The 10,637-nt window shown below is 45.3% G+C and overlaps 1 protein-coding gene across 3 annotated transcripts in view; it reads left to right on the top strand.

Annotated features, from left to right (window-relative positions):
* LOC122801567 (U2 snRNP associated SURP domain containing) overlaps window positions 1-10,637 on the top strand; it is a 2,423,494-nt gene that overhangs the window by 1,396,114 nt on the left and 1,016,743 nt on the right. For all 3 annotated transcript variants that reach the window (XM_044071008.1, XM_044071006.1, XM_044071007.1), the window contains one exon: window positions 8,358-8,523. In XM_044071008.1, the coding sequence (XP_043926943.1) occupies window positions 8,358-8,523 (166 nt within the window). The remainder of the gene's footprint in view (window positions 1-8,357; window positions 8,524-10,637) is intronic.

The raw sequence follows: 10,637 nt of genomic DNA, 5'->3' as shown, positions 1-10,637 counted from the left end.
AATCTATCCATTCCGAACACCTCCCTGGTGGTCCCCAAATTCAAAATGCTAACTTAGCAGCTGCTGCTGCCTATGCTAATAAAAATGCCTGTTTAGTGACCCTAGACCTAAAAAATGCCTATCTCCACATCCCTATAAGGGAATCCTACAGGAAATTCCTGCGCTATAGAGCAGGCTCACAACACTTTCAGTTTTCTGCACTAGCCTTTGGCTTATCTACTGCTCCCAGGGTATTCACCAAATGCTTAGCCCCGGCGATAGCATTTTGCAGACAGAGAAATATACAGATTTACCCTTATCTGGATGACTGCCTCATTCATGCAGAGTGCAAAGAAAAGCTGCTCCAATATCTGCTCTATATCAAAACCCTCCTAACTTCTTAAGGGTTCACCATCAACTAGAAAGATATCAAAGCCAACACCCTCCAAGGGGGATCATTTTCTTGGGAGCACTGCTGAACACAGCATCTCAAATGGCCTTCCTGTCCCCAGAAAAGCAGAGCTTCCTGCCTCTCTACTTTACCCAGCTGGCTTCCAGAAGTCACCTCACAGCGAGGAAGTTCCTGCAAGCCTTGGGGTACATGGCATCTTACATTCTTCTAATTCCTCTGGCCAGGCTTCACATGAGAAAACTTCAGTGGTATCTAAATAACCTTTGGTGTAAGCGCTCTCAGCCTTTAGAGACCTCTTTCCCTCTGATCCCCTGTATAAGGGCCGAGTTTCTCTGGTGGGTAGGGACCTGTGCCAAGAACAAGGGTCTTCCCTTCATCCTCCACCCTACCGGGCAGACCATCACCACCGACACCTCAGACATTGCTTGGGGCACTCATCTAGCAGGCAGTTGCACCCAAGGTCTTTGGGATGTCCAGCACCTTCCCTTACACATCAACCAGAAGGAAATGATGGCAGTACAAAAGGCTCTAACATCCTTCAAAGCCTATCTCAGGCCAGGGGTTCTCCTTATCAGAACAGACAACACCACAGTAATATGGTACATCAACAAACAGGGAGGGGCCCAATCTTACCCTCTGTGCAGGCTAGCCATGAACTTCTGGCTGACAGCATCCTCCATGGGGATTACACCTAATAGTCCAATACCTACCAGGAAATCAACAATACCCTGGCAGACCACTTAAGAAGAAACTTACTGGACCCCCACAAATGGCAGCTCCACAGAAAATTATTTTTGCAAGTCACTCAGGAGTGGGGAACTCCACAGATGGATCTCTCTGGTTTGCACCTCAACCACCAGCTAAAAAATTCTGTACCAGGGAGTATCACCATCTAGCATGGAAGGTGGATGCCTTAACCTTCCCCTGGAACTTCCTCTTTGTGTACGCATTCCCTCCTCTACCTCATATTCCCAAGGTACTGATCAAAGTAAGGGAGGAGAGACCAAAGGCCATCCTTATTGCTCCAGATTGGCCCAGACAGCATTGGGTACCCCTTACTGCTCAGCCTGACATCACAGCCTCCCAGGCAGCTTCCCCTGAGCTCAGACCTCTTGACTCAGGTGGGGGGAACCTAAACTTGCAGACTCTCAAACTGTCAGCATGGCTAATACTTTAAAAGCAAACAAGGGGCCTCTGTTAAGTAGTCAGGTCCTTGACGTTATCACAGAGGCCAGAAGGCCCAGCACCAGACTATCTTATGCAGGGAAATGGAAAAGATTCTGCTCCTGGAAGGCAGTCCAGAGGGGCCAGTTCCTCACAACCTTCTGTCCCTCTTATCCTGGACTATCTAGTGGAGGTACTCAATAGTGGCCTCTCCTTCTCTTCTATTAAAATACACGCCTCAGCCTTTTCAGCTCATTTTGATACAGACCAGCCCCTGTTCTCACATTCTTTGATTAAACAGTTCCTCAGAGGGGCTTCTACTATCAGACCTCCCAGTAGGCCACCCACGCCACCCTGGGACCTGAATTATGTTTTGGAAAAACTAACCTTACCACCCTTCAAACCTGCTGCTTCAGCAGAACTGAAATACATCTCTTGGAAGACGGCTTTCCTACTAGCTATCATCTCAGCCAGATGGGTTTCAGAACTTCAGGCACTGATGGCCATTGAGGCTTTCATCATTTTACATGCAGACAGGGTCTCCCTGAGGACTAACCCCCTCCTTTATGCCCACGGTACTATCTAATGTGATTCTGTCAGGCCATACATCTACCCACCTTCTTCCCTAACCCTCAAAACAAGGGAGAAAGAATTCTGCACTCACTAGACTTGCACAGACAGCTCAGATACTACCTGGACCATACTAAACCCTTCAGGAAAACAGACCAACTTTTTGTCAGCTTTGCCCCAGGGGCAGAGGGGAAGCCCATTTCCAAGCAAACCATTTCCAGATGGATATCGCACTGTATCCATTTCTACTACAGATTACATGGGAAACCACTCCCTAAGTCTATTCGCACCCATTCCACTAGGGCAGCCTCCACTTCCACAGCATTCCTCAGAGGAGTTCCCACCAGGGACATCTTGGAAGCTGCCACCTGGCCCTCTGTCTATACCTTTACAAAGCATTACCACCTGTCTGTTTTCTCTAAGGCAAAGCAAGGTTTGCCTCTGCAGTTCTGCAGGAAATGCTTACCTATGCCTAGGTCTCTAACTAATACTTCCACCCCTCTCCTCAGTTTTTGGGAATCCTCCCACAGGTGATGACTGCAACAGTGAAACACGAAGAACATAGTACAGTTGTATACACTTAATGTAGATGTTCAAGTGTATTCACTGTTGCAGTCCTGGTTTCCCTCCCTCCTTCCCCCTTATATCCTCTTTCCTTAGGGATACATAAGCTTCTTATGGTGGCTTTTAGCCACCAGGACTTTACCATATTTCCTTGGGCTTCTGACTGGTTAGGGCAAGAAAAACTGATGTAATGACATCTGCTGCCTTGCTTTATAGCGTTGACAACCTGACGTCAGTTAACAAGTGACAGCAGCTGACACAGAAAAACATTGACTCTGGTATTCAGGCTGGACGAGGGATACCACAGCAGGGATAACCCACAGGTGATGACTGCAACAGTGAATACTCTCTTAACATCTACATTTATGGTAAGTGTATACAACTGTACTTTCCGTCCACTCCTGGATCTACGAGCAACTCCTCTGCCTTCACTCCTATTGCTCTTTCTCCAATCCGACCTTGGATTTCAGGGTTATCGGGTCCGAGCTTCCCTGGAGCTGAGACATTGGAGCCATCTGATATAGTTACCTCAATTCCGACTGTCTCCCTCTCGCCTGGTTCCAGTTTTGGAGACTAGCAACTCTCGCAGCCTTAGCTTTGGCACTGGATCCGAGGGGTTGATGACACACATGAAATTCTCTGAGCTGTCTCTTCCTCTTGGGGCTTTGGCGCTTGACACCTCGGCTCTGACTCCCAACTCAGATCCAGGAGTGGCTAGGACCTCCATAGCTTTCCCGTCCACAGAGACAACTCCGTCAGGGATGCCTAGGGTGTCCCGCTCTCCCTCGGTTTTAGGGTGGTGGAGAGGGTCCTCTCAGCACCCAGAAGAGCCTTGGCTTCTCTTGTTTTGGACTCTGGCCCCTTCTTAGCTGCTTCTGTGGCTGAAACATCTACTCTGTCCCCCCTGGAACAGCCTGCCCAATAGGACATCCAGTCTCTTTCCCACGTGGAACCTATTTAGTCTTCTGATACCTCTCTGGGACACCCCACTGAAGAGGTCCCTCAGAAGCATATGTGTAAAAGGAGGCACCTGGTCTGTCACTGAGGACACCGATCTTCAAGGAGAAGGGTCTCCTAGATCTCCACCCAAAGATGCCTACTTTGGGGACATCATGGAATTTCTTCACCAGAAGGGTTGTTGGTCTTCCAAAAGCCCTAATCCAAAGGAATCAGTGTTTCCGGAAGCCTTTGGGTCAGGCCCATCTACATCAGGGCGTGGAAGGAACCAGAAACAGTTGAACCGATCCCTAAGTGGCCTGATAAGATCCTGCTTGCCCCTACTGACCGGCCACATTGGACTAAAGGGATCCCAGTCGATGCCATGGTGGTGGCAGCTACCAGCAGCTAGCTCAACAGAGCTGCACTGTCCAGCCTCCTAACAGAGAGTCTGGGGCTTTGGAAACAATACACTTCTGGAAAAACAAGCCTCAAATACTTCAAAAACTTCAGGAACACCACCAAGTTCAAAGGAAGACACAGAAGTAGTAAATATCCATCTTTATTCTTTCCATCCTGGTACCTCGTCTGTTTGCCTTCAATGGGACATCTGTGTCTTTGGACAGGTTCAGAAAGTGGATTTAAGCTTCAGCAACCTTTGCTTTGTGAGTGCTGAACTACTTGGCACATATAACCAGGCTGCTGAGGGACTTGGTTAAAGATCTCTCTAGCTCAGTCCCAGGGTCTGTTTCTGTTAAGGATCAGAAATCCTTTTCCTCGAGAATGGCCACCCTCAAGTCCAATTCCAACACGTCCATGAGGTTAATCTCGCATGCAGAGAGGGTGACTCATGGGCGGCTGGTTCAGGCATTGCAGTCAGACACCACGCCTGGATGTGGCTGTGTGATTTCTCAGAATCCTATAAGGTGTCTTATTAATGATTCCTTCGATAGATCAACCCTTTTTGGTCTGACGGTTAAAAATGCACTCTCCCAAAGATGAAAAGACCTTGTCTGCCGTCAGGGTACGCTTCTCTACCCCACAACGGTCCTTTTCTAGGAACCAGCGTGAAGGTAAGAAGTTGTGGTTATGTAAGTCGCAGGGTCCTTCCAGAATTCCCCAGAGGACCTTTCTCCTAGAAGCAGAGGGGGAAACAGTTATAATAACAGACGCTGGCCTCATGGCAGAGGATGTCCATTGAACCAAGCATCCCGAGATTCTTTCTCAAACAGGCCCAGTCAGCAATCCTGAAGGCTTGCCTGACTGCTGTACTTTGGAGGCAGTTGGGAGACATTTGTCACCACACCCAACAGCCTGGGAAGCCATCACAGAAGATCATTGGGTGTTAAATGTCATATCCAGAGGCTATTCTATACCCTTTTCCTAACATCTCCCCCAAGGAAGATCCTCCCCGATGCCCCACCCAATCAGCGGGAGGTGGCAGTGCCAGAGATTGCGAAGCTGCTCTAAAAAAGAGTCATCTAAAGTGTCTCCCCCCCCCAGACCAGATCGGATCCAGCTTTTACTCGAGGTTCGTTTTAGTGCCCAAAAAGACGAGAGACCTCAGACCCATTCTGGATCTCACACTTCTCAACAATTCAATTGCCAACTCAAAGTTCCAAATGGTCACACTGTAGTCCATTTTGCCTTTCCTGCAGAAAGAAGATTGGATGTGCTCTGTAGACCTTCAGGAGGCATACTATCATATCAAGATGACCAGGCGTTCCAGAAGGTACCTCCCCTTCAGGCTTGGAGCCAGTCACTGTTAATTCCGAGCACTGCTCTTGGTCTCACTACAGCCCCCAGGTGTTCACCAAATGCATGGCAGTGGTAGCAGCTCACCTGAGACTTCAAGGATTCCAAGTATTTCCTTACTTGGATGATTGGCTCCTAACTGCTCCCACTAGGCATCGACGTCTTCAAGCCAGAGAATACCTGTAACATCTAACCTCAACCTTTGGCATATCTGTCAATCTAAGTAAATCTCATCTGATTCCAATCAGGTTGTAGACTTTATTGGAGCTTGTTTAGACACCCCATGGTACTTGCTATCCTTACTCCCGACAGAATATCCAGCCTGAGGTCCCATATCAAACAAATTCCTGACTCTGCTTTGCCCCAAGCCATTCTTGTTATTCAGGCCTTGGGGCCCTTGGCGACAATCACCCTAAAGCCCTTAGCCCATCTGCACATGTGGGTTCTTCACTGGACCCTACCTGTACAATGGACAATCAGGACTACTAAGTATGCAAACAGTCACTCATTTGGTGGATGCAATCAAATGATCTACTCTAGGGCCAACCTTTCATTCTTCCTCTCCCCTCAGCCACTGTGACCACAGACGCTTCCCAGCTTGTGGGGTGGGGGTGGGCATTATCTGGGGCAGACAATTCAAGGCACATGGTCGTCCCTAGAGACTGGTTTACATATAAATGTTCTGGATATGAGAGTGGTGCTTCTCACGATGCAAGCCCTCCACATCTCTCCTTGCCAAAACGACTGCAATTCAGAAGGAAAACCTGTCGGTGGTCTGGTACATCAACAAGCAAAGGGGAACCAGGTCCTATCCCTTGTGTTGAGAGGCCATGAGGTTGTAACAGTGGACAATCTCTTTAAATCACTTTTTCATAATGACGCACACCAGGGAAGTCAAACATTCTAGCAGACAGGCTCAGTAGAACCATCCCAATGCCTCATGAGTGGTCTCTAATCCCTGCATTGGCAAATATGATCTTCCAGAATTGGGGGTCAACCTTGCTGTGACCTGTTTGTGTCTTCCTCCAATACCAAGTGCAGCGAGTTCTTTGCCTTGATCCCTCCGCAGAGACCATACCTGACAGATGCTCTAGTCCATACTTGGCTCCCCATTCTACTTTATGCTTTCCCGCCCTTCCTGCTCATTCCCAAATTTCTTCTGAGAGCACAGAGATTGAAGAACCAAGTAATCCTCATTGCTGCCTTTTGGCCTAGTCAAGTGTGGTCCCCTTTGTTTGGTCTCATCTGGTCTGTCTGCCATGGATTCTGGATCCCTCTCCAGATCTGTTGTCCCACCCCTCAGGGCACTTCCATCCAGATCTCCTAAACCTGAAGTTAACCTCTTGGTTTCTCCACCTCCAATGATGGCTAGAAATCCCGGGCTTTCCTCTCCAGTTTGTAGAATTTTGGTTGTGGCTCACAAGCCTTCCACAAGAAAACTTTATGCCAGTAAATGGAAGAGATTTTCTGTCTGGGCCCATCAGAACAATTTGAACCCCTTTTTCTGCATCTGTATTCGCAGCTTTGGACATTTTACCTCATCTTTTTAATACTGGTGAGAGTTTTTCTACAGTTAAGGTACAACTGGCTGCCATTTCTGATTTTCATGTTGGGGAGAGTTCTTTCTCTCTAGCCTTAACTATACTATGCAAGGCTTTCCTGAAGGGTATGTTTCTACTATGTCCACCTATCAAGGAACCTGCCCTTCCTTGGACCTCACCTCAGTTCTTCAGGCTTTAGTCTCCTCTCCTTTTGAACCTGCAGCAAAGGTTCCTTACCTGGTAAACTATTTTCTTGTTGGCCATCACTTCATCTAAGAGGGTTTTGGAGCTGCAAGCCTTGTCTTGCAAACCTCCATATCTAATTGTCCATAAGGACAAAGTCACCTTACTTGCTAATCTCTCCTTTTTGCCCATGGTCGCTTCAGAGGCTATCTTAAGATGAGTCATTAATATTCCACCATTCTTTCCTAACTTTCAAAACAAGGGAGAATAACTTCTCATACATTTGATCTGCTTAGACAACTTTGTTTTTATTTGGACAGGACAAAATCTTTCAGAAAAATCTGATCAACTTTTCATATCCTTTTCTAAGTCTAGATTAGATCAACCAGTTTCCAAGGTTACGCTAGCCCATTGAATTACTAGTTGTATCAAACTTGCCCATTCTTCCAAGGGTCTTTCATTGCCTACTCTGATTAAAACCCATTCTACCAGATCTGTTTCTGCTACTTCAGCTTTTTGGTCCAAGCTTCACATAGATGAGATTTTTGCAGTGGCTACGTGGTCCAGCCGTCATACCTTTATTTCCCATTATAAGCTGGACATTATCTCCAGGTCCAGGGCATCTTTTGGTTCTGCTGTGATCAGGAATTTCCTTCCTTGAGGGGCTCCCAAGATCTTTAGTAACTGGGGGTTATGTCCCATAGGTTGAAGAGCAAATGAAGGCAACTACATCAGTTAAAGAAGTTGTGTACCACCATAGTGTTCCAGCTGTGTTGTTGCCTCTCATTTGCTGTTCAGCCTTCCCTCCCTCCATCTCCCTGCCTTGTCAATGTCCTAACAGATATTGTTTTTGGACAGGTACATCTGTTTCTGCCTGAGATCTTGAAGTGTCATGGTTTGGCTGATTACTTTTCTCTCTATAATTTCTCTTGCCTTTGGGTGTTATGGTTGTGTGACTTGCTAGATTGCAGCAAACTCGATCTGAGGGATTTGGAGGAGAAGGGGCATCATGGGTACGGGAGGAGCTCAAATGTTGGAGCCTGCAGCTTTAGTATTTGTTCGAGACCTGATAGATTGAAGAGCAAATGAGAGGCAGCAACATTAACGTTGTGGTGAGTACATTACTTTTTTATTGCTATATAGAATATATCTTATTGAAAATTATGCTTGTTTTATTTTCAGTGCTGTAAGTAATAGTGCAAAATGTTATTTTCTTGCACGAAAAGTACTTGTGTAATTTATTTGTTTTGTAGATGAATGAGGAAATGCTTTGTCAAGAGTTCGGGCAGTTTGGGCCTTTGGCTAGTGTTAAAATTATGTGGCCAAGAACTGATGAAGAAAGAGCAAGGGAAAGAAATTGTGGCTTTGTTGCATTCATGAACAGAAGAGATGCAGAACGAGCATTAAAAAATTTAAATGGTAAGCAAATTTTTTTAAGTGCGGTCTCTCTCTCTGTTGGGTAACCGAATAGTTTTTGGCCCAAGGGAGTGGACATATTGAAGTCAACTTACCTTTAAAAGAACAGCTGTAAAGATCTCTTTGGAGGGGTTATAATTTATGATGTAGAGTAGTTTTACTGTCTTTTTACACTTGACTGTTTTGGTCTTTACTTGGAGGCAACCATGACCCCCTTGAATAGAAGTTATTTAAAGTTTTAAAAAACATTACTAGGAATTGGGTATAAATGAGTAAACAGAAGTCATTAACAGTGTATCTTTGCTAGAAAAGACTTGTGATAGATTTCAGATACAGGTTGTAAAAGTAGTGGATAATGGTACTAACAACTGAAGTGTAATAAAGTTGTTAATTGCTTAGAACAGAAATGCTAAGAGTATACATGATTTTTTAGGAATAGAAGTATAGAAAAATGGAAAAATTAAAGGCCACAACACTTTCAAGCTAATAATTTGGCTAAAGCCAGATGGAGTTATATGAGTGAAATACATTTTAAATATTTGAATATGCAAACAGAATATAAAAAAAAATGCATATATCACTAATGGAACAGGTAGGGAGATGTGTAGAAAAAGTTGAAAAATGTGAGATTTTGTAGAAACATTCTGTGAGGATTGCCTGTATGTAGATCAAAAATGAATTAAGTCACACAGGGGGACTTGTACAAGTGGAAGAACTGTACAGGTGGTAGACATTAAAGTCAGTCAAGTATGAAAAGCCAAACTGAGTGCATCCTCTCATATTAAATGCATGTAAAATTCCTGGCAAAACCATTTAATGATATAGTGTAGATTTTTGAGAGACTATATGGTCAGAAGTTGCAGCAAAACAGCATTTGTGGTATGATATTTTTACGAGGTGGAAGGAAACTAGCTATTTAAGCCTGTCTTTGAAGATTATTTTTTATAGCTGAAACTCTGTGAGCACTTTCTTTTAAAGGTATGAATTTTAGTATCCGTTTTACATTGTCAGGATTCAGGGAGTACCAGTGAATCCTAAGCTTGCTAGATATAGATACAGTGTTAGGAGAAGTTAAGCAGAAAACAAGGCATGTAAATATTTTTGTCTGCTTTTTTTCCTTGACCAAACAATGGGTCATGATGTTTATACAGCCGAAAAATTCCTTACACTGGCAACGATACTGATGAATGCACATCCAGGCAAATGAGTGTTTGCCATTTAGAAGTTGCAGAAGGTGGTAGAAATTTATGCATTAACTCTGATGTAGACAATGGAAGTACTGTGGAAGACTTGTTTGATGAATTATTGGCGCAGGTGGGCTTTGACTGTGGTCAGAGACTAGATGCTGTGTTACTGAAAATAGAAACTGATATAGTGGGAGCTCTGTCTGTCAGGTTAACATGGAATGTCCTTCTATTCCCATGTTACAGTATTCAACATAGGAGTTTACTCCTATTGCTTCGCGAACGCCCGGCCAGTATACAAATGTTTTCAGTCTCCGTATGGTGCGTGGGACGTCTGACGTGGCTTAGGGAATTTGGGCCATAAAAGTGACGTTTGCACGCACCAGTCATCAGAACTTCTCAGCCGCAAGTCGAACTCCAGGTGTTCTTGCCTTCACGGCCGTTGGATTCGAGAAATCAGATAAGTACCCCATTGGGAACCTTTCAGTCCTTTTTCTTTTAATGCCTGTTCATGTCATCCAGAAAGGACAATTGTAACTGCGGTTATCAGATACCTCATAAGGACGCCCATGATCAATGTCTCTTGTTTGGGACGTTCACACGATTACAAGGCCTGCTGCATTTGACAGGCGTTTGTGTTCAAAACCTTGCTCAGCTGTCTGCATGAGCTTAACCTGTATTTAGAGAATCAAAGGTTAAAACAAATCGCTTTAGGGATGGAAGGTTCCTCCAATGTCCCTACTGAACCACCGAAAAAGAAAGCCAGGACTATACAGCCTACCTCTTGCATCCAACCCTAAGCCTGTGGTTGACGGCCTGGTAGAGGAATCCGGGCTCCACCTCTTTGGATATAGTGGATACCTCCACAGAAGCTGCACAATCCCATACAGAGGGCACGTCTGTAGAGTCTTTTCTGGTGCCGGGGGGGGGGGA

Source organism: Protopterus annectens, chromosome 5.part0, assembly GCF_019279795.1.
Source record: "Protopterus annectens isolate FY-2018-M chromosome 5.part0, PAN1.0, whole genome shotgun sequence".
Classification (NCBI taxonomy): domain Eukaryota; kingdom Metazoa; phylum Chordata; order Ceratodontiformes; family Protopteridae; genus Protopterus; species Protopterus annectens.
This window is presented reverse-complemented; position numbering and strand designations above follow the sequence as displayed.